At 46.3% G+C, this 27,240-nt stretch overlaps 1 protein-coding gene across 2 annotated transcripts in view; it reads right to left on the bottom strand.

Annotated features, from left to right (window-relative positions):
- Positions 1-27,240, bottom strand: part of SLC13A3 (solute carrier family 13 member 3) — a gene marked incomplete at both ends in the record, with an annotated part of 73,263 nt that overhangs the window by 6,191 nt on the left and 39,832 nt on the right. The window contains 7 exons of one of the 2 annotated variants that reach the window (XM_082671240.1): positions 6,486-6,598; positions 11,802-11,899; positions 16,245-16,349; positions 17,325-17,420; positions 21,940-22,065; positions 24,275-24,460; positions 27,165-27,231. In XM_082671240.1, coding sequence (XP_082527366.1) covers positions 6,486-6,598; positions 11,802-11,899; positions 16,245-16,349; positions 17,325-17,420; positions 21,940-22,065; positions 24,275-24,460; positions 27,165-27,231 — 791 coding nt within the window. The remainder of the gene's footprint in view (positions 1-6,485; positions 6,599-11,801; positions 11,900-16,244; positions 16,350-17,324; positions 17,421-21,939; positions 22,066-24,274; positions 24,461-27,164; positions 27,232-27,240) is intronic. The other variant, XM_082671241.1, reaches the window with a different exon arrangement.

Consider the following 27,240-nt stretch of genomic DNA (forward strand, 5'->3'; position numbering starts at 1 on the left):
CTGGGTGCCAGGCTTCCAGCCAGCGTCCCAGCAGCCACTCAGGGCCCTGGCTCAGCTTCCGTAGCCGGAGGGAGGCCTGGCAGCTTCCAGAGAGAGGAGACCCCCCAGCTGCTCTCAAGGGGACTCGAACGGGCTTCACCTGCCCTTTCCCATTCCCTTCGAATCAGAAGCTCTGTTTCCTTGGAAACACACAGCCACATGGTTTTCCCAGGGACTCCAGGACCAACAACAGGCAAGGTCAGAGGCAGCATGCCCAGGGGGTGAGGACAAGGGCTCTGGAATCAGATTAAGTTTGTCCCCCCACCTTAATCCATTCTAGCTGTGTCATCCTGGGCAAGTAACTTAACCTCTCTGTGCCTCACTTCCTTTTCTGTAAACTGAGATGTACCAGTCCCTGTCCCAGAGGGTTATTGTTGGGATAAAAGGAGCTAATCTGTAAAGCACTTAGAAAAGTGCTTGGGCACCGGGCAAGTGCCCAAAACATGCCAGCTGCCATTAGTGGCATCAAGTCACGAGATGTCAGAGGTGGCGGAACACTCAGAAATTGCCCCAGGCTGTGGTTGTCAAACTGTGCTCCTTATAGCCCCCACAGTTGCCAAGAGGTACCTGAGGCCACATCGCAGGATGGGAGGGAGAGGCTGAGCTGCCCCCTCTTCCTCCTCCTTTCCCAGTTCCAGGAGGTCCTCTCTCCCTGATCTCTCTGACATATAGTAGGGTCAGATCTTAAAGGAGGGTGTTATGGTACAAGTGGAATGTTTAAAGTTAAAATCTCTGGGATTTCCCTGGTGGCGCAGTGGATAAGAATCCGCCTGCCAATGCAGGGGACACGGGTTCGATCACTGGTCCGGGAAGATCCCACATGCCGCGGAGCAACTTAAGTCCGTGTGCCACAACTACTGAGCATGCGCTCTAGAGCCGCCAGCCACAACTACTGAGCCTGCGATCTAGAGCCTGTGAGCCACGACTACTGAGCCCGTTGCGCCTAGAGCCCGGCTCTGCAACAAGGGAAGCCACCGCAATGAGAAGCCCGCGCACCGCAACGAAGAGTAGTAGCCCCCGCTCGCTGCGACTAGAGAAAGCCCGCGCGCAGCAATGAAGACCCAACGCAGCCATAAATAAATAATAAATAATTCTTTTTTAAAAAGTTGAAATCTCAATAGAAAACCCTTGAAAATCTCTTTAAAATCCTCATAAAACACAATAGGCTCAGCTGTGTGTGTACAACTCTGTATAAGAATTCTTAGGTAGAGAGAGCCAGTCAATTTGATTAAAGGAAAGGAGGAAGACTTTACGCACATGTGTGAACATTCAAACCACTGTAATACTTACAAGCTGTGTGGCATTGGGCAAATTAATGAACATCTCTGTTCCTTGATTTCTTCAAGGGGTTGTGGTGAGGCTTAAATGAGTACAGGTAGAAACGATTCCTCTATACAGTAAGTACTGAATAGAGCTTATTATTATTTATTTAACTTAACAAACACTTAATATAGTGCTCACTCTGTGCTGGGCACTCTTCTAAGTATTTTGTTAATGTTAACTTATTAATCTTCGAAACAACTCCATGAAGTAAGTAGTATAATTATCTGTATTTTATGGTTGAAGAAACTGAGGCACAAAGAGGTTGTGATTTGCCCAGATAAGTCAATTAAGTTTGGAATTTTGAGCCCAGGATCTGGCTCTTACTTCATCAGTCTACCTTGTCAATAAAATAACAACAACAGCAACAACAATAATAATAAGATAACTCTCCAGCAGGAAATGAGGGATTCAGGAGAATACACGTTTCTACTTGCCTATAGGGTCTGTTCCACTCTGATTTAATACCAAGCTTGTATCACTGAATATATTTGTAGATAAGTTTATTGTGGGTAGAGATTAAAAGAGATATAAGTGAAGGTGTCAGAATAAGACCTTTTTTTATGAGACAGTAAAATTATAATAACAAGGAAAGTGGTGAGGTTGACATAGGCTGCTGGTTTTAACACCTGGTCTGTGTCAGCCCTCTGCTAGGTACTTGCCATCCATCATGTCATCAGTCCTCAAAACAGCCCATATTGTAGGTCTTGTCCAACAAATATTTATTACACGGTCATGTTATGTACTAGGACTTTTCTAGATGCTTAGAACAGCAATGGATAAGACAGGTATGGTCCCTGCCCTTGTGGAGCTTACATTCTAGTAACAGAGATGCCAATAAACAAACAAATGAACAGGATAACTTGGGGGTAGGTATGGTGTAAAGGAAATAAGTGGGGTGATAAGAGGGAGAGTGACTGTGAAGGGCGGATGCTGCTTTAGACAGGGTGGTCGGGGATGGTCTCTCTGAGGACGTGACCTTGGAGCCGAGACCTGAGGGTAAGGACACAGAGATCTCAGGCAAGAGCATTTGGCAGAGAGAAAGCAGATGCAAAGGTCCTGGGGTGCAAATGAGTCGTGTGGTTGAGGAACTTTAAGGGGCCAATGGGACTGGAGGGGAGCCCACGAGGGGATAGAGGTAAGAGCTGACATCAGGAAGGTAGGCAGGGGCTGTGGTGTGTAGGCCAAGTCAAGCCATCAGACTAGAGTCTAATTATATGGGCAGTTTTGCAGCAGGAGAAACCTGCAGTGAGGACATCAAGTGGTCAAGCTTAGAGCAAGCACTGGGATCTGCTTCCAGCCCTTCAGAACCAGCAGGTGGGAGTCCAGTCCCAGTGCAAAGGCCTCTAAGCCCCAGGAGGCCTGGCTGTGACCTGGCGAGGGCACTGGGCAGGGCTAGGAAGCAGGACATGCCCTGAGCACTCTGGTCCCTCCTGCAGCAGGCCGCCTGTGGGGGGGATGGTACGAGCAGGGGTTGGGGGAGGGAGCAGCTGTCACACAAAGTCCTTTTTGAACAGAAACCGCGGCCAGCTGCCCAAGGCTGGGCCAGGAGCCAGACTGGCCTCCCGGCATGCTCAGCGGTCCTGCAGCCAGGCCCACTGAGAGCCAGTCTTTGTCCACCACTCCCTGAGCTTGGAGAAGCCTTTGGGGTGCAGGTCAGGCTCAGCGTGAGGCGAGGTTCATATCATCTCGATAAATGGCATCATTTCCACCGAGTTGCTCAGGGCAAGAACCTCCCCTTTTCCATAATATCTAATCATAATAAACAACTATGTCTGGCTATGTTCTAAGTTCTCCACATGTATTAATTCACTTAATAAGTGTAACAACTCTATGAGATGGGCACCATTATTATGCCCATTTTACAGATTTAGGAAATGGAGGCACACAGCTCAGAGGTGAAAGATTGACTCCAACCCAGATGGTCTGGGTCCACCACCCATGCTTTCTACCATTGCATTGCATGGCCTCCTCAAGGCCATGGCTAACATGCCACTTCCTCCCAGAAGCCTTCCCTGATACATCCCCAGTAGGAGGCAATAGTGAGAATAGTGAGAAGAGTCAGACAGATGCAAGTTCAAAGCCCAGCTCTGTTACCTATGAGCTGTGTTCCCTAGCACGAGTCACTTAACCTCTCTGGACCTCAGGATTCCTAAAATGGAGACAAAAACAGTACTTTTGTTCATCCATCTTTTTGTTCCTTTTGAAGTCTGTACCTTTGTATGTGTCATTTATTGAAAAAAATGAACAAAATAAAAACACATTTCACATAAAAAGAGTAGCTATGTAGAGAAGCTGGATGTGCCCCCCGGTCCCCCTTCAGTGTGGCCTTGGTGTGGGGTCCATAGCGTGATGGTTCCACTCTCGGGACTCTGAAGGCCTTTTGTCCCAGCGCAGGGAGTGCGGGCAGCAGACGGCCTTCACTGTCAGCCCCTGAGGGACCGGCTCAGACCGGAAGTTGTCCTGCCCCGAGGTTATACCACTCCTGGGGCGGAGTCTCCCCACCTCTCCTGCTTCCTTCCCTCCCTTTCACAGGGCACAGCCTAATGCCTGCTCACTAATCCCCGCCTCAGAGTCAGCCTCCTGGAAGCTGAACCCGCAATCACCATGGAGTGAATGTTTCAAGAGAACACACAGGGAGCTCTTGGCTCCTATTAGCGGTGTATCCCTTCATTTACTCTCTTCTTTAATTACTCCCAACAACCCCATAGAGTAAGAACTTCAAGCCCATTCATAGCTGAGAAAACTGGTGCCCAGAGGAGTTAAGGAACTTGCCTAAAGGGCCCCAGCAAGGAGTAGGATAGCTCGGATTTGAATCCAGGTACTCAGATCCCAAGCCTGGGTTTCCGTAACACTATTTGAAACTGATAATTAAAACTGAATTTTATAATGCCATTTGCAGCAACATGGATGGACCTAGAGATTATCATGCTAAGTGAAGGAAGTCTGAAAGAGAAAGACAAATATCATGTGATATCACTTATATTTGGAATCTAAAATATGACACACAAGGAACTTATTTACGAAACAGAAACAGACTCACAGACATAGAGAACAGACTTGTTGCCAAGGGGGAGAGGGGTGGTGGAAGGATGGATTGGGAGGTTAGGATTAGAAGATGCAAATTATTATATAGAGAATGGATAAACAACAAGGTCCTACTGTATAGCATAGGGAACTATATTCAATATCCAGTAATAAACCATAATGGAAAGTATTTGAAAATGAATGTGTATATATATATAAAACAATCAATTTGCTGTACAGCAGAAACTAACACAGCATTGTAAATCAACTTTATTTCAATAAAATAAATTTTAAAAAAACCTGAATTTTCCTTTCTTTTTTTTGAATTTTATTTATTTTTATACAGCAGGTTCTTATTAGTTATCTATTTTATACATATTAGTGTATATATGTCAATCCCAATCTCCCAATTCATCCCACCACTCCCACCCTCCCACCCCACTTTACCCCCTTGGTGTCCATACGTTTGTTCTCTACATCTGTGTCTCTATTTCTGCCGTGCAAACACAAAACCGAATTTTAAAAAGTAAGCAATTTGAGAAGTAATTTCAGGTTTCCTTTACCTTAATTTCCCATTTGACCCTTAATTGGCTGTGGCCTCTCATACCTCGGCTTACATGGAGAAATTTAGGGGGGTGGGGTGGGGCCCAGCTTCATGAGCTGTGGGTTCAAATCCCAGCTCTGCCTTCTGGCTGCACAAAAGTAGGCAACTTGTTTAGCCTCGAGTTGCCTCCATTTCCTCATCTTGGAAATGAGGACAGCAACAGTATCTACTTCAACTGTGTCTTTGAAGATTAACAGAGTCAGTATTTGCAAAGTGCTTCCTGAGGTGCCTGGCACTTGGGAAGTTCTCAAGACTGAGCCGTTAGGAGGCTGGACTCTGAAATCAGATGGACTGGAGTTCGAACCCCACCCCTTAAGCAGAGGGCAACTGTATGACCTTAAGAGAATTGCTTCATTTTTCCAGGCCTCGGTTTTTCTACCTGGAAAATGGGTATAAAAATATTCCCGGGACTTCCCTGGTGGTGCAGTGGTTAAGAATCCGCCTGCCAGTGCAGGGGACATGGGTTCGAGCCCTGGTCCGGGAAGATCCCACATGCTGCAGAGCAACTAAGCCTGTGCGCCACAACTACTGAGCCTGCGCTCTAGAACCCATGAGCCACAACTACTGAGCCCACGCACCTAGATCCCGTGCTCCGCAACAAGAGAAGCTACCGCGATGAGAAGCCCGCTCACCGCAACAAAGAGTAGCCCCCGCTCGCTGCAACTAGAGAAAGCCTGCGTGCAGCAACAAAGACCCAACACGGCCAAAAATAAAAAAAAATAAAAAAATAAATATTCCCCAACCCTGAGAGCCAGTGTGAGGATTCAATGAGATAATATGTTATGACACATGTTGGACACTGAAGCTGCACTTCCTCTGAGCAGGGCTGGCTGTGCTGAGACTGCGTGCCTCCGGAAATTCTGCTCTGTCAGTGCCTCACTCGCCTCAGTCTAGTCCCGGCTCTGCCCCTGTGCTCACAGAGCCCTCTAGAATAACATTAATAGTAACACCAAGTAATTAATATTCACAACACCTAACATAGCGGTCAAGAGCATAGGCTCTAGAGCCAAACTACCTGGATTCTTATCCTGAGTACATAGCTGTGTGGCTTCAGGCAAGTTACTTTACCTCCCTGCGCCTCAGTTTCCTAATCTATAGAATGGGGATAACGATGGCATCTATCTCATAGGCTTGCTGGGAAGTTTAAATGAGATATGTGTAAAGCACGTTGAACAGTGCCTGGTACAGGGTGAGCCTGCTAGGGTGTTACTCCTCTGTGCCCACAGGACCCTCTAGTCATATTAGTAGTAGTACTAGTGTAATGCTCATTGCAAGCTCCTTGAGATTCTACATCGTACCTTTTCTCTCTCTTTCTGGGCAGCGCCAGGCACAGCAAGGAGCTGTGAGGTGTCAACTACGATGACCCTCATGTGGCAGATGGGGAATCTGTGGTGCCCGCGGGGCCCGTGTAGTCTGCTGCCTCTGCTTTTGCACCTGCGGCTGCCCCGGGACCGGCACTCACCTCCCCAGGCTGCAGCCTGCCTGCTGCTCTTACCTCACAGCCTTTGGCCATGGCGAAGCCCCCTCCCAGGAGAAGGATGATGTTCCAGGGCACCGTGTCCTGAGCCTTCTTCCATGTCAACAAGGGCTCTGTCTCTGTGTTGGGAGCTGGGCAGAGAGAAGACACTTAGCCTGGGAGGGGACACCCTTCCCCTCCGGGCAGGGAGGGGACCCAACACACATTCAGGACAGTCAGCCGGAGGAGGAGATACCGGCCCCAGCAGCCCCATCTTGGTGGGGACACTCAGGGGTCTCCAGGAAGCCACAATCTGGCTCCAGCGTCTGATTTGGGGCGTCTGCTCTACTCAGAATGCAGCTTGAGAATCTTCTGGAACTGGGCAGTCCACACGCAGAACATCCTTTAAATCTCGTGACAAGCCCCTCTGGGTAAGTACTATTTTCACTCTCATTTACAAGAGAAAAGGCCCTCTTTGTAACTGAAGGTGTACAGGGAGGGAAAAAAGAGGAAGGAAATGCAGGAGAATAGAAACCAAGGGAATGTTTGGTCCACGGGAGTACAGGATGATTTGTATTTCTTCAGAAGCAGCCACGTCTGCAGGAGTTAGAACAAGCGGTCGGCAAATGTCTTCCGTAGCGAGTTGGAGAGTGACTAATTTAGGCTTTGCAGGCCTTGTTGCAGCAAGGCTGCCACGGTAGCATGAAAGCGCCACAGACAAAACGGACACGTGGGTGCGGCAGTGTTTCCATGAAATTCTATTGACAGAGTGGGTGGCAGCCCGATTTGGCCCACGGGCTATAGTTTGTCATCCCTGCATTGAGAGCATCCTCCTGGACCCTGGCTCCCTGTGTGCCCTTGAAACGTGACCTTGCCTCTAAGCCCCCATATCCTCAGCCAGTACCCGACACAATAATCGTACCTGGGGGTTCTCGTGGGCACTGATGAAGCAACGAGGGAGCTGTGAGTGGAGGGACGTTTCTGGTGAGTTTGCAGCCGTATCCCAGTGTCCCTGACTGACACCTGGAAGTCACTCCATAAGTACTTGTCGAATAATATATTCAACTCACACAGCCCAGTGCCTGGTGCCGAATAAGCACTCCTGAACTGGCACTCTTCACCGCGGGCTGCCAGCGGCCTCTCTGGAGGAGGATGGGTCTGGCCCATTCACAGCAGTTCGCCCTCTATCAGGACAGTTCCTGGTTTAGTACCCATTGATATTTTGTTTCCCCTTTTCAGTGTTTTTCAAAATTGTACACCGTGGTTTTCTAAAACAAAAGTTAATAATTGGATAATAAAGACAATCAAAGCTACTTAATAAAGGCCCTCCCCTAGATAATTTGCAGCCCTTGGGTGTACCCAGGCGGTTCTGACGTCACACACCGCCAGGGGATTCTTGGGCCAAACACAATGTATGATTTAAGCCCAGAACTCGAAGAGGCAGCTGGAGGTGTCAGGAGGCCCAGCCCTCTGCCTTCAGGCAATAAAATAGCATTTCATTAAAGACACAGCCAAGGTCTGAAAAAGTAAAGTGACTCACTTTTCAGGGCCAGACAGGGGAGGCAGAAGGCCCTGAGATGAGTTTAACATAATGCAGGTGAAGTGAGTTAAGTGGTGAGTGCTTATAAGACTGCTCACCATATGGAAATGGCAATTAACGTTAGCTGTTATTGCCTTTATTATTTTCCCATCCAACCATGCCCTTGCCACTATTTCTCATACGTGCAGCCTCTAACTGTCTAAATTTCTCACTTCCACGTTATGCCAGCTGCCTTCTAGAGCAGGAGCTGAAGGCACAGGCTTTGAGGTTGAACTAGAAAGAATTCAATCCTGGCTCTGCCGTTCGGCTATGTGACTTGGGCTAGTGGCTCTGCCTCTCTGAGGCTCAGTGTCCTTATCTGCGAAAGGGAGCAGCAGTACCTTCTCAGAGACCAGCTGGGAAGATGACACGGGCCCATGTATGCAAAGGGCTCAGCCCAGGATGTGGCCCAGAGCACGTCCTCGGTCATTTATTTAACAAGTGTATATTGGGGACCTACCATGTGTCAAGCACTCTTCTAGACACTGCGGATATGGGAGTGGTGAAAACAGAGAAAACCCCGCTCACTGGAAAACTTATATTCCAATAAGTGAGGCAGGTGATAAATCAATAAATGTATAATGTTGGGACACTGTATGTGCTATGAAGAAAAAGAAAATACAGGAAAGGGACAGAGTGACAAAGGAGGGGTGCTTTTAATAGATGGTGTAGTCAGAGAAGGCTTCTCTGGAGATATCTGGAGGAAGAGCTTTTTGGGCAAAGAGGAAATGGAAGCTGTCATCATCCACATGGTGGCCATCTTCCTCCTCCTCCTCAACGACACCCTCCACCTCCTCTTCCTCCTCCTCACCGTCCACATCACCATCCACATCATTGTCATCATCATCAACAACATCGTCATCATCATCATCAACAACATCGTCATCATCATCAACATTGTTGTCATCATCAACATCGTCATCATCATCAACATCGTCATCATCAACATCGTCATCATCATCATCAACAACATCGTCATCATCATCAACATCGTTGTCATCATCAACAACATCGTCATCATCATCAACATCGTCATCATCATCATCAACATCATCGTCATCATCATCATCGTCAACCACAAGCACAGTGCCTGGCACATAGTAGGCAGGGCATCAATACTTGCTGAGTGACCATAAAGGGAGTTGCAAGTGCAACTCAGATCCATAGAAGAATGGAAGACAGTGGGTAAGATAAGAAAATCAAGGTTGGCTTGGATGTCTGGGTTCCACCTCCTGTCTCTTTTTAACTAGCTGTGTGACCTTGATCAAGTCACTTTCTCTCCATGGAAACTGACTGACCACTCTCTAAGGCTGCCTGTAAGACATGGGTGTTGAGTACTAGAAAGCATCATTTCGGCCAAGTCTGCACGGGCCCACTGGTTGCCGAAGGATGGGCAGTGTGGGTGGAATTCCCTCTCCCCACCCACTGGGCAACACTGAAAACTCCAGTTTAAAGAACCCTCAGCTGAGGCAGGATGCTACACTCCATGGGCCGGATCCAACCTAGAGATGTGTTTTAACACTACTGGATGGGCCCACATAGTATTCGTTTTCCAGTGTTAGCTGCCAAAGTTTAAAATCAGGGAGATTTCATAAATTCCAGATTCTTTGCTTCTCTTAAAAAATCAGCAAATCTGGCAAAACTAGTCGTGCTTCCTACACGGGGACAGTCAGGGAGACTGAGTAACAGCTGCTCCCTTTATTTGGACGTTGGCTTGGCTGTTTTCCACAGATCCCACCAGGCTCTGACACTGAAGGTCTTGCCAATTACCATCATCCTCTGCTGCTGTTTTCCTTGTAATACAGAAACTGTCCTCTGTTTCAAAAATGTGAAAGGAGAGATGGACAGGGAGGGCCAAGTTTCACCAAACACATTCTCCTGCATCCAATCAGCGGCACACAAAAATGTTATGTGGCGTTTGCGTTTGGACATGTCCTAGAGAACTGCTAAAGCCAGGGGTGAAAAGTGACTAAGGGCCCCACTCACTTCCTAACTGGGAAAGCAAGGCCCAGAGGGTACAGGAACTTTCTCAAGGTCACCCAGCAAATTTGTAACAGAGCTGGGATTCCGCACATGTATGCCATAGTGCCCTCCCCACAGTCCCAGCTGAGAGGAAGCTCTGGGCCTTATGAGCCCACCCACAGGTGACAGAACCATGGCTGGGCACCTGATCTAGAGCAGCCAGGCCACAGGCTGACCAGGAAACTATGAAGCCACGAGGTGACACAGTAGGAAGAGATCTGCTTTTATAAGAACAAGCTGGACCAAGCAGTTTCTGACTCAGAAGCATCAGTAGGAAGTAGAGAGACAACTCGGTGAAGAGAAGTGATAACTGAAGATGCGAGAGCGGACAGAGAGAGAGGGCCGGGTGATATGGAGGCCGTGAGCGGGCTGAGTTCCGAGGAAGCAGAACGTGTGAGGAAAAAGGTACTGTGAGGGGGCAGTGGCTGGAGGGAGCAGACACACCCGGAGACGGAGCAAAGCCTTTAAGAGAGTAGCTGCTACGAGGAAGCAGAAGGTGTGTGGGACTCCATGCTTCGAGAGACAGAAACAGGAGGCAGGAAGTAGCCGGAGCAGTGGGATTAGGTACTGTGAGGGAAAGGGCACTACCCCACAAGGGAACAGCAGTTACAATGAAGCGGGAACTCGGATGAAGAAAAAGCCACCGAGATGCCACAACTCAGAAGCAGTAGAAACTCTGAACGGACCAAGAAATGATACCGAGAGTGGATGGTGAGGAAAGCTGGTTGGCCACAGACAGAGAAGCAGAGAGGAAGAGAAAAACTGAATCCCGTTCAGTGGCAGAGCCTCAGGGGCCACAGCCTAAGCCTCCTCGAGGTCCAGCTCTGCTACAGTCTGTGCGCCCCTGGGAAATCGGCTCCCTACTGGTCTGTACGCCGCACTGCACACACACAAAACCCCACTCCTCCTGGAAACCGGAGCTGTCCTGTGTAATACGCTATTGTTTTCCAACAATAGAAGATAGTTGGATTATGACCTCCTAGTTCCTGACTCCTGGTCCAGAGCTCATCCCACTACCCCAGATGGAGATGGGCCAGTCACAGCCTCTGTCACAGGTGGCAGGCGTTGGCACCTTCTTCTGCAGACACCGGCTGGAATTCCGGTGGGGTCACAGATTGGTGATCTGAAGGCCAGCCTACAGGCAGGTTGGTGTGGAGGGCTCAGTGATTCCCCGAGGCTGAATTTGAATGCCTATAGCCAGTTTTGCCTCAGTTCCCCCACCACTTGCTATCCATTTAAACCCAGCTTGAGGTTTTCATCTCCGGGCCCTTAGGCAACTGACTTGCAACTCCTGCTTTGGGCCCAGAGTTTTTCTGGGCAAAGTCGAGGCTACTGTATAGGTACTTATATGACTAAAGAAAATATTAATAGATGTCCACAAACCTCTTATTGAAGAAATTAAAAACATTTTGTTTGTGGACACAAATTTGAATTGCATGCCACGTTCACGAGTCATGAAATATTTTTCTTTTGATTCTTTTCAACCATTTTAAGAATGTGAAAGCCATTATTCTTAGCTCACAGGCGGTATAAGCACATCCAGCCAGCTGGATTTGGCCCATGGCCTATAATTGCTAATCCCTGCCCTGGACTGTCACCTCTGGCAGCACTGAGTACCCAGACGTGGTAAATGCTCAGACAGGGCAAGGGAAGAAGCAGCACCACGTGATTGGTACAATAGGGCTGTCAGTCCACCTTCAGGCCACTGATTACCACGCTCCAGGCCACCGACACCCCAGCCTTGCCCACCTTACCTTTAAAGTCAAACCACCACTTGAGAGATGGCTTTTGGGACGGGAAGAAGAACAAGACGGTGACAATGGACACGCCAGTGACAGCATCAGAAATAAACCTACAATGACAAGGCCCCAGAGCATGTGACCCTGGGCATCTCAGCAGGCCAAGGTTTGGCAGATTTGCAAATGAGGATTTGTCGAAGGGAATTAGGCCCACCGTGAAGGGAACATTGTCGGAGGCCACCGGATTCTGTTCTGCACTGCAATCAGCAGGGATGCAACCACCCATGGATGCAGAAGCTCTTTATCCACTGCTCCCTGGGGCATTTAGACTCTGCTTGAGCCAAACAAATGTTTATCCTCCCATTTCAAGGACCCTAGGAAGAGGGACTTGATCAAAGAGGGGAGAATCTGAGAGCCACAGAAGGTTGGGGTCTCTGGTACCCCCATGCGTCACCATAACCGGGGCTCCTGTAACAGTCCTGTATGTATTTGTTCAGCTCCTTCTTGCATTCCTCCTGGGATGGGCAGCTTAGTACATGGAGAGGCAGCCCATTCACACCAGCAGAGCTCAGATGGAGCCCACCTCATAGCCCCTCAAAACCTCACTACCACCTTCCAAGGATCCACAACATGTCCTATGGAGACATTAAGCCCACAGAAGTCTCAGAAACAGCCCTTGAGGGCAGGCATCTTCCATTTCAGATGAGGAATCTGAGGCTCAAAGAGCAATAGCAACTTGCTCAGGGCCAGACCATAGTCTGTAGAGGAGATGGCCTTGAACTCAGATATATCTGGCTCCAAGTTCAATGAGGCACAGAGCCAAGTGCCAACAAAAGGGCCTTCAGCCCACATATTTGGGACTAAGAGTATTCAAACAGCCAAGAAACTGGAAAAGATGGTCAATATCACTGTAATAGAGAAATACAGATCAAAACACATGCTAACAGACAGGCAAAACGTGAAGAGGGTGATAATATCTAATGAGGATGTTGAGAAACACATGCTGGCAATACATTTCAAAACTTTACATGTGAATATCCCTTAATCCAGCTGCTGTACCTCTAGGAATTTATCCTCAGGAAATAATTGGGCTCTTGTACACAGATTATGTACCGGGATGTTCCTTATTGATAAGATTAGAAAAAAATGGAGGATTTTTAGTAGGGGCATGTTTAAATACATTGTGTATTACAATATATATAATGAAATACCCCTCAGCTGTTCAAAAAAAGGATAGAAGATATTATCAATTGTTACATTTGACATGGAAATACAACCAAGTTACCTTGTAAATTAAAAAAAAAAAGCAAGTTTTTATCTGCAGTATTGGACACGATCCAAAAAGGATTTAATTGGTTAAATTAAGATGCGCCCATTCCATAGACTACAATGCACTGTTTAAAAAGAATGAAGTGGGTCAGAAATAGCAGGTTGTCTATGATTGTATTATTGTATTTTCCAATTTTTTGTTATATGTAAACATATATGTATGTGTGTATATATTAATATGGGTTGTGTGTGTGTATCTGAAATGTTATACACCAAACTGTTAATTGTGATAATCTCTGGGGAATGAAGGAAAACTAACTTTTACTTTTTCAATTTAGCATTGTTTGAGTTTTTTATAATGAGCATAATTTTGTAACTAAACAACAAAGAAAAAAGCGGATCACAAATACTATGTTTCATGTATATGTATAACTGAATCACTTTGCTGTACACCTGAAACTATCACAACATTGTTAATCAACTCTACTCCAATATACAATAAAAAGTTAAAAAAAACAACAAATACTATGTTTACTGTAATCACATTTCTGTTTAAAAAATTCTTGTGTTTGCTAGGCTTCTTTTTAGTGAGTTTGCATGTGTTTTAAAATTAGTTGTATTGAGGTATAATTAACATGCCATAAAATGCACCCATTTTAAGGATATAGTTCAATGAGTTTTGACTAATGTATACGGTCTTATAACCACCAATGCGATCACGATGTAGAACAGTTCCCAGACAGGCATTTCTTAAGTCAGAAAAAAGACATACATCAGAACTGCAGACTGAGGTTCTAAGTGACTTTCACTATTGTTGGAATGTTTATAACACCAGATTTCATTTGAAAAAAAACCCAAAGTACCTACATTTTGGAAAAATAAAAGAATGGTAATAAGAGCCACTTCTTTTGGCTCCATGATATTATATTGTTTCTTCCTCTTAAGAACCCTCATGAAATTGGAACGTGTATCCCCCATTTTACCAGGGGTGGGGGGAGTGTGAGGCTCAGAGGGTGAAGTGTGTAGGGCTGCTCTATCCAGTATGGTCACCATGAGCCGCATGTGTCTATTGGACACTTGAAATGTGACAAGACTAAATGTGGCAAGTGTAAAGCACACATCAGATTTTGAAGATTTAGTGTGGAAAAAATGATGTAAAATAGCTCAACAATAATTTATTATATGGATTACATATTGAAATGATATAGTGTTAAATAAAATACATTATTCAAATTAATTTCATCTGTTTGGGGTTTTTTTACTTTTTTATGTGACTACTGAAAAATTTAAAATCACATTTGTGGTTCACATAACATCTCTATTGGATGGTGCCGATCAAAATCATCAGAGCTCACCAAATCCAGAGGACGTATCTTCCATCTAATCGTGTTCTAACTCACACCAGAATTTGACACATTTGCCCACTCACTCTTTCCTTAAACACTCCCCTCTCTTGACCTGCGCTAGTCCGTTGCTCCAGTGTTTTCCCCCTACCTCGCGGACTGCTTCTTCTCCATTTTCTCTAATGGGATCATTCTCTACCCAGCTCCTAAACGTTGGGGTTCCTCAGAGTCTTCTCTACGCTCCTATATGCTTTCCCTGGCTGAGCCCATCAATTCCTAGGGATTTAAATTGGAAATTTATATGGTGACCCCCGGATTTATATCTTCAACCTGACTCCTCTGAGCTTCAGGCTTGCGCATCCAACTACCCTTTGCAGTATTTGAAAGGCATTCTAGACTTGACACGTCTAAAACAACTGCAAAATGGAATTGTTGATAAGCCGCCCCCAACCCCCTAAAGAAATGTTATTCTCCAACTACCCACCTATGCAGGTACTTTTTTCCCTCATGCCCCCAAATCCCACCCAGTAGCAAGTCCTATCATTTCCAACTTTGAAATATATCTTGTCTGCTCCATCTCCATTGCCCCCACTTTCATTCAAGCCATCGAAGCTTTCATCCTCAACCAGGGTTCAGTAAACATCTCCTATAAAGGGCACACAATATGAAAACAGCCACAGACAATACGTAAATGAATAGGTGTGGCTGTGTTCCAATAAAACTTTATTTGTAGATACTGAAATTTGAATTTCATATAATGTTCATGTGCCACAAAATGTTTCCCCTAGCCACTTAAAAACATTAAAAAAATTTCAAAAACAAGCGGTGGACCAGATTTGGTCCATGAGCCTTGGTTTGACGACCGCTGGGGTCATCTAGGTGGTGCTATAGCTCCTAACTGTTCTCCCCACCTATATTTTGCCCCCACTATCCATTCCCTAATAAATACAGCTAACATGTGATTGAGCTCTTTCTAGGTGCCAGTCTAATCACTTGACATGTATTAACTCACTGCTCCTTAGAACAATTCAATGAGAATTGGACTATTTACAATACCATTTTACAGATGAGAACGCTGAGGCAGAGAGAGATTAAGTACCTTAAAACCCTCCAATAGCTTGCTACTGATCTCCCATTAAAAAAAAAAAAACAAGACCAAAACTCTTAGCATATCCAACAAGACCCTTCATGGTCTGGTCCTCACCTGCCCTTCCAGTCACATGTCTGCCAATTTTCCTCCCTCCCACCAGGCTCTGGTTACACTGGGCTTCTTTCAGTTCTTCAAATGTTGATTTCCACCTCAGGCTTTTAGTAGATATTCCCAGTGTGTCTCTAATTTTTACTCTTCCTAAACTTTGGTTCTTTCCAGAACCTATCCAAAGTCAATGCCCCCCAGTCCATTCTTTGAGAGTATAACCCTCTCACTCCTTCTTTCACAGCACTCATTACAATTTGCAGTTATTTTGTTGTCTATTTGTTTTTATCTCTGTCCCCAGCTGCTGGCATAATGTTTAACAAAAAATAGGTGCTCGATAAAAGTTGTTTGAGTGAATGAATGAATGAATGACGTGTTCAGGGTTGCACAGTTTGTAAGTGGCGGAGCTGGCATTCGAACCCAGTTCTGTCTGATTCCAAAGGCAAAGCTCTTAACACAGGAGACGCTAAATGTTTTATCATCCAAACCTAAACTCTTTTGAGGGCAAAAGAAGGGACTGTTAATAATTACATGGGAAGAGAGGTGGAAACCTAGCCCAGTTCTCCCCAGCCACACTGCCTCCTCAGCTCCGGCGGCCCAGCCCCGAGTCTTCCCTGTTGGACTCCATCCCATGGGTCCCCAGAGTCTCACCCAGGGGTGAAGAGGCTGGCCCAGCCAGGGATGAACTTCGGGTCCCGGGAGAAGAGGAGGATGGCGAATATGCAGAAAAGGATGAACACGGCCTGTTCGGCAAACCTGTGGCACAGAGATGCAGACACCATTGTGACTGTGGGCTGTGGCTGGACCACAGCACAGGAAGCCCTCAGGCAGGGGCCCACTGGGTGTGACTGGGCCAGGCCCTACCTCTGAAAGCTGGAAGTAGTTCACTCCCCAGGTGGTCCCGAGAGTGAGGGGAGTGGTGTCCCAGGTGTAAGTGATTCCTTTCCTGGGGCTCCCATGCTGCCCTAGGATCCTTCCTGAGCATCAGGCACCCCTCCCCACAAACCATTCATATCACTCCCGCTGGGAATTTCCCATAGTCCTAGGGACAATCCAGAGAGAGAAAGAAGTGAAACAGAGACAGAGTCGGAAAAGCAGAGAGAAAGGAAACTGACAGAAACAGAGAGGTAGGCAAAGAGAGAGGAACAGTCATACATACAGAGGGGGACAGACACAGAGAGGGACAGACATGGAGAGAGCGGTAGACAGAGGCAGAAAGAGAGAATCCCTAAATGTTGCAGCAAATATCTACCCAATGTGCCCATTTCACAGATCAGGGAGCAGGGCCCAGAGAGGGTTAGTGCCTTGCCCAAGGCTACACAAAAAATTAGTGGCAGAGTCAGACCTTGTGTGAAGGCCTGCTAACTCTTAGTTATTTTCACTACGTTAGAAATATGAGCGAAACAAGCTTCTGGAAGCCACCCAAGGCAGCATCCGGTATTCCATGAACCAGGAAGGAAAGTGTGCATTAGGCGGAAAGGTGACAGGTTCCCCCTCCAAGTTCAACCTGAGAGGCTTACTGGTCCTCAGGGTATCTACCCCAGCGACAGGGCAAGAGCTGACTGTGTAAGTCATCTCCCTACCCTCCATCTCTAGGCTCCCAGGCCGTTGGTCCTGAAATCCCCTTGGGACTCAGTCTCCAAGGGGGTCAGGGATTAAGTCAAGAGGTAGCTGTCTTGAAAGTCTAGTACCTGGCTCTCTCCCCACCCTGAGAACCCCTGTGCCACGTACTTGATGGGCCCCAGGTTCTGGAATTCCTCCTGAATCATGGCTCGAGCCCTACTTTCTGCATCACTTCTGATCTCAGATTTCTTCTTCCTCCAGCCCCTGAAACAGAAAGTGGGGAGGTTAGGAGTGGCCACTGCAGTCTAACTGGCGTCTCATCTACCCCACCACCATCTGGCCAGGTCTCACTATCTCTGCTTTGGAGACTCTGCAACAGCCTGCTGAGTGGTCGGCCTGCCTCTATGTTCCCTTTCTAAAATCTGTTCTGCCCACCTATAGCCTGGATAGTCTTCTAAAAATGTGAAACTGATCATATGGCTCCCAGGCTTAAAATCCTTTAGGGGGTCAAACAGACTCATGAATAAACAGATAAACCAAGGAAATAAAATAGAAAGTCCAGAAATAGACAAAACCATAAATGGGGATTCAATCTATGATAAAGTTGGTATCCCAGCTTGGTGTAGAAAAGATGACCTATTCAGTCATTGATGTTAGACATACAGATCAATGGAATCGAATTGAGAGTCCAGAAATAAACCCACATTTCTAGGGTCAATTGATTTTTGATAAGGGTACCAACACCATTCCATGGGGAAAGAATAGTCTTTCAACAAATGGTGTTAAGACAACTGGATAGCCATATGCAAAAAGATGAGCATGGACTCCTATCTCATACCACATACAAAATTTAACTCAAAATGGATCGAAGACCTAAATAGAAGAAGAGCTAGACCTGTAGCATTTTTTCGAAGAAAACATAAGGGTAAATTTTCATGGCTTCAGATTAGGCAAATATTTCTTAGACGTGATACGAAAAGCACAAGCAACCAAAAATAGATAAATTGACTTCATTAAAATTAAAAACGTTTGTGTGTCAGTAAATGGTATCAGGACAACTGGATGGCCATCTGGAACAAAAGAAAAAAGTTGGATCCAAACCTGTACCCCAAGGTTGGATCCTTACACTGCACCCTAAGGATAAGCTCCAAATAGATAAAAAATTTAAACATAAAAAATATTAAAATACTAGAAGAAAACATGGGATTATTCTTTTATAACTCCTATAATGGAAAGACCTTTCTAACTGTAACTGAAACTTCAGAAGACACATAAGAAAAGATTGATAAATTCATCTACATAAAATGGTTCTAAAAATTCTGCATGGAAGAAAGCACTATAATCAAAGTAAAAAATCAGGAAAAAATATTTGCAACTCATACTCAAAATAAGCACTCATCTTTCAATATAGAAAGAGTACTCGAAATCAATAAAACCAAGACCAGCAATCAATTTTTTAAATGTACAAAAGATATAAACACACAGTTTAACAATTCACAGGAAAGGAAATACCAGGGTCTCCCATGAATATATGAAAAGTTTTCATATTGCTCCTCAATATGAAAAGTTTCTCAAAATTGCTTCTAAAATAAACGCAAATTATTTTTCTCTTATCAGATTGGCAAAAATCCACTTTGCTGCATGGAAACAGACACTCTCATACATTGTAAATGGGGGAACAAATTAGTGCAATTCCTATGGAGAACGACTGGACAATATCTATTAAAATAAAGTGTTTATTCTCTGAGCCAGAAATCCCTCCTATGGGGCTTCCCTGGTGGCGCAGTGGTTGAGAATCCGCCTGCCAATGCAGGGGACACGGGTTTGAGCCTTGGTCCGGGAAGATCCCACAAGCCGCGGAGCAGCTAAGCCTGTGCGCCACAACTACTGAGCCTGCGCTCTAGAGCCCGTGAGCCACAACTACTGAACCCGCGTGCCACAACTACTGAAGCTCACACACCTAGAGCCCGTGCTCCGCAACAAGAGAAGCCACCCCAATGAGAAGCCCGCGCACCGCAAGGAAGAGTAGCCCCTGGTCGACGCAACTAGAGGAAAGCCCGCGCTCAGCAACAAAGACCCAATGCAGCCAAAAATAAATAAATAAATAAATTAAAAAAAAAAAAAAGAACTCCCTCCTATGGAAATCTACCTTACAAAAATACCTGTTACTATACAAAATGGTATCTGTCAGGGAGACCAGTCACCAGAAAATATATAGTATCTGCTTGTATTTGCTTATGGAAACTCTGGAAGATTACCCGAGAAACCAATAAAAGTGGATACCTGTTTGGGAGGGATGTATTGGGTGACTGGGTAATCGAAGGCATGGTTGGGAAGAATTCTCACTGCATACCTCTTTGTATTGTTTTTGATTTTTGAACCGTGTGTATGTGTTGCTTATCCAAATTAAAAAAATAAATGCTTTCTAAAAAACTCACAACGGTTCTTTTTTGTGAAGATCCATGTCCCACAAGGCCCTCAGTGATCTAACCCAGGGTTTCTCAGTCTTGGAGCTCTTGACAATATTGGGGCAGGATCATTCTTTGTTGTGAGGTGGGATAATTCTTTGGTGTAGGGGGTTGACTTGTATGTTGTAGAATGTTTCGCAGCACCTCTGGCCTCTACCCCATGGACCCCAGGAGTACTTCCTTGGCTGTGACAAGCAAAATGTCTCCAGACGTTGCCAAAAGTCCCTGGGTCGGGGTGAGGTGGGGGGAGGTAAAATCATGCCCAGTTGATCATTTTGCCTCATCGCCCACAAATCTCCCTCACACCCTGAACTCAGTCCCTTTAACCTTTTTTCATTTGCAGAAGACCCCTTGCTACCTCTGGCCTGGGGGCCTTTGCACTCATTGCTCTATCTGCCCGGAATGCTCTTCATCACCCCATCTCCTTCTCCCCTTTACTGAGTTAATCTATTCACTCTTCCTATTCCTGCTCCAAACGCACTTTCCCAAGGAAGCTCTCCTGCCCTCCCAGTAAGGTGAGAGCCCTCTAGCGTGCACCATCAGATCTCACCATCCATTTCCCTCCCAGCACTAATCATGACTGGTATTTCTGCTTTGATTAGTTGTTCACCGTCTGTCTCCCCCGACCTAGACTGCAAGCTCCCCAAGGGCAGGAGTGCCTCAGTCTTGCCCAGGGGCTGCATCCTCAGCACCTGTGTGACAGCATCAGGCATGTAGCAGATGCTCGGTGGATACTTGCTGAAGGAAGCTGGTGTCATGGGATTAGCCGGAACCTTTCCTGCTACCCACCCAGAAACACCTCTCTCACTGGGCTTCCCTCCACCTGCATTTCCTTCATCACAGCCTCCTCCGAGACCAAGTATTGCAGATGTCCAAGGAACAGGCAGACAGGAGAAAGGGGCTCTGTTTCAGGCTCAGCACTGGGCAGTTTTCGCACTCTCCCTCATTTAGACTTTATTTTAGGCGTAGCTCGTTATTATCCCCCATCTACAAGTGAAGAAATTAAAGAACCAAAGGCTCAGGGAGGTGACAGAGTTGCTCAAGGTCATGCAGAACCATGATGTGAACTCTGGTTTATCTGAGTCCAATGTCTGGGCTTGCTTCTCTAGGCTAAGCTGGGCTTTGAACCCTGAGTTTCTGCTCTGAGGGATCAAGGAACACCACGATCAGAGCCTTTCTATTCTCAAGGTGTTTTCACATCTCTTTGATCCAGAGTAGCTCTTACTGGTCCCATTTTACAGATGAGAAAAATTAAGGCCCAGAGAGGTGACGGGACTGAATCAGAGAATGACTTTATGACATGCCTGCTACCCCAGCCCTGAGCTGCAGCTCCTATTTTAGTATTCCCCAAACTCCAGGCATTCATAACCTACTTTCACAAACGTTCGTATAGCCACACACCACGGGGCTCGTGTTTCCTTAACATTTTCCTCCAACTAGACTCAGCATTTTAATTAAAGAAATGTATTTAAATGGAAAACTTTCTATCGCTCCCATACGTAGAAAACAAGAATCACTTGTCATACATAGAAAGTACCCACAGGGCTTCCCTGGTGGCGCAGTGGTTGAGAGTCCGACTGCCGATGCGGGGGACATGGGTTCGTGCCCCGGTCCAGGAAGATCCCTCATGCCGCGGAGCGGCTGGGCCCGTGAGCCATGGCCGCTGAGCCTGCGTGTCTGGAGCCTGTGCTCCGCAACGGGAGAGGCCACAACAGTGAGAGGCCCGTGTACCGCAAAAAAAAAAAAAAAAAAAAAAAAGAGTACTTACAAAAATAAAGACATGAAAGCAAAGCAAAATGGCTAGATACCACTGCTGGCTTTAGTCTCTGGGCCTGAGGCTTGTTCTTTCTTTTTTAAAAGGCTAATTTGGAAAGGTTAGAGAGTTAAAGTTTTTCCTCACCCTACTGAGACTTTCTCCCCAGCATAAGCAGATCGATTCTACATGAGTCGATAAAGGAATATTTTTCTCACTGTCTGAGTCAATGTTATTTGATACCTTGTCCTCATGACCCCCCAGACTCTCTCCTGTACTGAGGGCCTGTGAAATGGGAAACGCTACACACCTGCTCCTCTGATATGAGTGTGTACCTTACTTAAGTAACAACACTGTTAGTAATTATTGATGGTGAGCGACATTCACTGAGGGCCTGGGCTTAGCAGGCGAGTTCCCACAGCACCTGTAATCCCCACATCCCTGGGAGGCGAGGAGGACTACAGGCGCCACATCTGACATGAAACTGTAACGACTTAGGACGGCCACTCGCTACTGAGCACGGTTCATCCCGCCGCAAAGCTCAGGTGAAACACCAGGGTACCTCAGGGTTATCCCTCCATACAGGAAGGAGATCCAGAGCCAGCCCACCAACAGGAACATCAGCATAAGAGGGAAGGCGAAGACGAACCAGGAGCCGAAATTCACCACGTCGCACTGTGGGAAGAAACTGGAGAAAAGAGGGAGGTGAGAGCCCGCCGAGGTCAGCCACGCCAGTGGATGCACATATACTTACAGACGAAAACTAAAGGAAGTATGCTAAATATTAACAGTGGGATTGAACGTCGTTCAAATTTTTTTCTGTATTTTCTGAGTGTTCTATAATGTGTCTATATCGTGCATGATCAGAATAAACTCATAAAATGTATTTGGGGAGCAAAGGCCATGGAGAACATTCAGGGCAGCCATTTCCCTGTCTCCCCAGGTTCCCCGATGGGGATTCAGAACCCCATATTAACCCCATATTCCTTTCAAATACCCTCCTTCCTGACCAGGAGGTCCTAGCTTGTGCAATTAAATGTTGTATATGATCTGCATGTAGTTTGCGTGCACTTTACTCAAAATCCTTCATGTTTGATACTTTTACTTACAGCTCCAGCATTTTCCCCCTAATTTCTTTTCAAGTCGGAACAAAGGCTTGCTCACATCAGAGCGGACAGGCAGCCTAAAAACCCTCTGATAGCAAATGCCCTCCCATTCTCCCCAACCCCCAACTCAGGACCAGCCCCTGAGGCCCCCAGAGTCCACGTCTCTCCTGTCCAGCCCTGGGGATGTGCTCCAGCAAGAACTAATACCCAAGACTCTGCTTTGTCCTCCCAGTCAACTGCCCCTTTGCCGGCACTTCCTGCTAAGGGAGGAGACTAAAGGGTCAGCCCGGATCGTCCCTACATCTGAAGCAGGGCCATCTCGGCTTCTGGTTTTCCAGTCTCACAGCCAAGTCTTGCTCAAAGAATGGAGACGAAAAGACACCGAAGGTTTGCAGTGGGCTGAAATCAATTGGGGAAATACTGCTACCTCCTGAATCAGGATCTCTGCAACTGAGATCCAAGCATATTTTTTTCACCTTCCCTGGAGACTCTAAATGCACCCATGGCTGAGAATCACTGTTTTTCATCATACTCTTAAAATCAAAGGATTTGAGAACCTGAGAATATGGTGCAGGGTTAAGGTTTTAAAATTGGTTCATGAGGTAAGACATGGGCGTACTTAAGTTTTCTCATGAAAATAACTTTGACTACCCGCAAGTATAGTACTGATTTATGTACACCAAGCCCGCTCTCAGGAAGACCAACCGAACGAGCTTTCCCTCCATCATCCCAGTAAGTCCTTGATTCTTTGGTTGAATACCAGATAAAGAAGCTGGCCAGCACGTGTGGCCATGTTGAATATCAAATAGTTTTGTTGCTGTTTGTTTGTCAAATACTTACAATCATAGATTAAATGCATCTCCACTGCAATGAAATCTTAGAAACCCCACCTCTCAGAATCCTGGAATCTGAAAATACTTAGAATCTTGAAGGATTCTAAGGAGTTTTTAAATCTTCAGACTAAGAGGTTTGGAATAATGGAATCAACGACAAGCCACCTTGTCGAATCCTTCTCTGATTCTCATGCCCTGACAGACGGCCACCCAGCCTCTGCTCGAACAGTTTCAGCGATGGGGAGATTTCACTTCTTGGCAGAATCCGCTCCACTGCTGGCCCGTGTGGCTGGTTGCAAAGCTTCTCACGGCACATCACAGCCACACACCAACACCTCCCACTGGGGTTGGTTTTAGAAGGAGATGTCATATCGTGTCACCCCTCGGCTCTCAGCTCTCCTCTGACTCCCCATCTCACTTTTAGGAAGAGCCGCGTCCTTACAGTTGTTGCCTTAGTCTGGCCTCTTCTTACCTTATCCCCTTCTGAACCCCAGCCTGGCTGGGCTTTGTGCTGTTCCCCAGGACAGTCCCACCTTTGTACAAGCTATTGCCTCTGTCTGGGTTGCTCTTCCCTCCTGTGTCCACAGAGTTCATCCCCTCACTTCTAGGTCTCTGCTCAAATGTCACCATATCAGAGAGATCACACAACCATGACCAACCTACATAAAACAGCATCACTCCTGTCACCTCTACTCCATTATCCTGCTTTATTTCATAACTTGTCACACCAACATATTATATATTCCTTCGCTTTTTCCTGTATTGCTTGTCTCTCCCACCAGAATGGAAGTGCCCCAGAGTAAGGACTTTGCTGGGGTTTGTGCATCGCTGGGTCCCCGGAGCCTGGCCAATAGAAGACATTCAACAGACACCCCTGAATGTTGGATGAAGGAGGAGGAGAAGAATAGAAGGAAAAGAAACCCCAGTGCTGGGGAGTGGGTGGGGCGCTGGCTTTTACCTCTTGAGCTGGCCAAGCAGGATGAGGTTGGGGGCCGTGCCCGTGAGGGTGGCGGTGCCCCCGATGCTGGCCGAGTAGGGGATGGAGATGAGGAAGCCCTTCCAGATGTTCCTGCGATATTCCTCCTCCTTCTTAGAGTTAGCCTGCAGATCCGTTGGAGCCTCCGCCTCCTCAGGACAGTCTTTGCTTTAAACAAATCCAAAGAGAAGCCATTCAGAAGACACTCAGAATTCCTGGCCTTATGGGGAAACACACTGCCCAGGACGGGAGAGCTAAGTGAACTTTCCAGAAGGCAATTGGCACAGGCTCCAAAAACCTCTAAAAATGTGCAACCCTTCAGCTTAAGTGTTCTACTCTAAGAAGTTGTCCTAAAGTAATAATTGGTATTAAATATAATTTAAATGGAAAACAACCTAAACATCCATCAAAAAGGGATTGGCTAAAAAAGATGATCCTCTTTCTGGATGGAATACCAACGCAGCTATTAAAAATGGTGATGTAGATGGGTGTTTATTAAAATGGAAGATGTCCATTATATAAAGTGAAAAGGTAGGAAACAGCACTACTTAGTTTTTTATTTTAAAAATATGCACATATTTCATGAATATATGAATATTAATAAAAGTCTAGAATGGTATACACAAAGTTGTTTTGGTGCCTTTCTTGGGGACGGAATTATGGATTTTTTCCCTCGTTTAGTTTTTATTTGTACTATCTGGGTTATTTTCCTGGTATAGTTGAGGAGTTTGGGGAAAAAATAAAATTAAGAATTGTTAATTATATGGTTAAAAGATAATGATGTTGACACAAATTTATTGAGGTGAAAAGATGTCCACTGCACTCCATTAAGTGAGATGATGCGTTATAAAGTGGCATATGTAGCGTGATCAATTTTTTTAAATACAGAAATGCACTTGTGTATATATAGAGAGATCAAGAAACAGTCTAGAATCGTATTTACTTAACTGTTCTAATCTATCTTCGGGAGTGAGATACTGAGCACATTTTTCTTTTTGTTTAAGAGTTTTTTTTCTTTTTACTTGTGCAATTATAAAATGTTTATAAGCGAATAAAACTAAGAATTGTCCCTGCGTAACAAATCAATTTCTTTTAAAGAATGAAAGATAGTTCAAATATCTTCAGGCCTTAATTACTAACATGAGGGGCCCCTTCCCCAGAGGGCAGTGGGGATGTGATCTGGGTCTGAAAGGAAGACAACGGCTGGAAGCAGCTGGAGACAGATGCCTTGGCCTGACTTTTCAGGGTGAGAGGCCTGGTCAGGAATCTGTGGCCTCCCTCAGACCTGGGGCCCCAACCAGACTGAGCCTCACAGGAGAATGAGAGAGGGGAAGGGCCCTCACGCTCGTCTCATTCACTCCCTCCCTCGTTTGGATGGGAAACGGAGGCCCGGAGTGGGGCTGGGGACTGCATCCAGTGGACACGGAGTTCCAGAGAGTGGGGATCAGCTCTTTTCCAAAAGACTCAGTACAAGCTCTGCATGGGCAGGTGGTTCCCAGGTTGCATGGTAGTGAGTAGCTGGGCCAACTATAGAACCCATATCTCAAAGCTGGACTCAAAGCCCCCAAACAAGGTGCCAGGAAGGAGCGCAGGCCATGGGATAAGATAAACTCAGGTAAAATCAGGTCCCTCCTCTGCTAGAACCCTCCACCAGCTCCCATCTCATTCAAAGTCAAAGCTACCTCAATGGCCGATGAGGTCCCACATGCTCTGCCCCCTACCATTATCATCCTGCCACACAAGCAATCTCTCTGACCCCCAGGTCCAGCCACACTGGCTTTCTGGCTGCTTTGAACTCTCAGGACTTTTGCACCTGCTGGTCCTTCTGCTGAGAACCCTGTTCCCACAGATCCTTCACCTCCCACAGCCGTTTGCTCAAGAATGACTTCCTTAGTGAGGCCTTCCCTGACCACACATTTAAAAAGTGCCCTTTACCCCAACCCCATCCCTAGCCTGCTTTCCTGCTTTGTTCTCCTGCATAGCACTCACCAACCTTCTGACACACTATGGATTTTACTGTGTATTTGTTTCTCCGCAAGGGCAGGGTTTTTTTTTGTTTGTTGCTGTATCCCTGACAGTACCTGGCTCATCGTAAGCTCTCTATAAAATTTGTTGAATGAATGAAACAGACCTGACCGATGCCCAGCAATGCCTTGAGCAAGTCACTTTACTTCCTGCTGTTTGTTTCATCATCATTAAATCGAGATAACAATGCCATTAACAACAAGCATTACCATCCGTACATGGAAGGCCCAGAAACCTGCTTTAGCTACATGTTCTCATTTAATATCAAAACAGCCCTATAAGGTGGGTTCTGATATCATGTCCAGTTGGTAAATGAAACTAACTGAGGTTCAGAGAGGTTAAGTGACTTGTCCAAATCACAGAGCCGGTAAGCGGCAAAGCCAGGCTTCAAAGCCAGGTCTGCCTGGTTCTAAGCACCCAGATCTTATCCACACTGCCATATACAAAAGACACCAAAGACTAAATGTGCTGTCAGTGTCAAGATACTTCTCAAGTCACACAAGTGCAAAGGGTGTCTCAGGATATTTTTGTCTTTGGAGCCGCTTGGCCTGGTACACCCTCTCCTCCACGACTGTCGTGTGGCTTGTGCCTCCTGTTCTTCTGGTCCCTCCTTCTAGACCCTGCACCTCAGCAGACCTTTAGGGATTTAATATGCTCCCCTGCCCTTCCCACATTTGCTTTTTTCAAGGAGCCTGGAGCCAAAGCTATAAATGGTGGAAACTTGGGCATTAGGTCATTTGGAGAAAAACGGGGGGGTAGGCGGAGGATTGCTTGGAGCGTTGAATTCTTGTTCATCATCTCCTTGGATCAAGCACTGGCTCCTCTGTGAATTTCACCAGGAACTCACTCTTCTGTGCCGGCAATAAATTGCATCTCCGTGGGCACAGTATGCAGGCCGTTTTTCCGCACAGCAGCTAGGAGGA

The sequence above is a fragment of the Grampus griseus genome (genome assembly GCF_964374135.1).
Source record: "Grampus griseus genome assembly, chromosome: 14".
Taxonomy (NCBI): domain Eukaryota; kingdom Metazoa; phylum Chordata; class Mammalia; order Artiodactyla; family Delphinidae; genus Grampus; species Grampus griseus.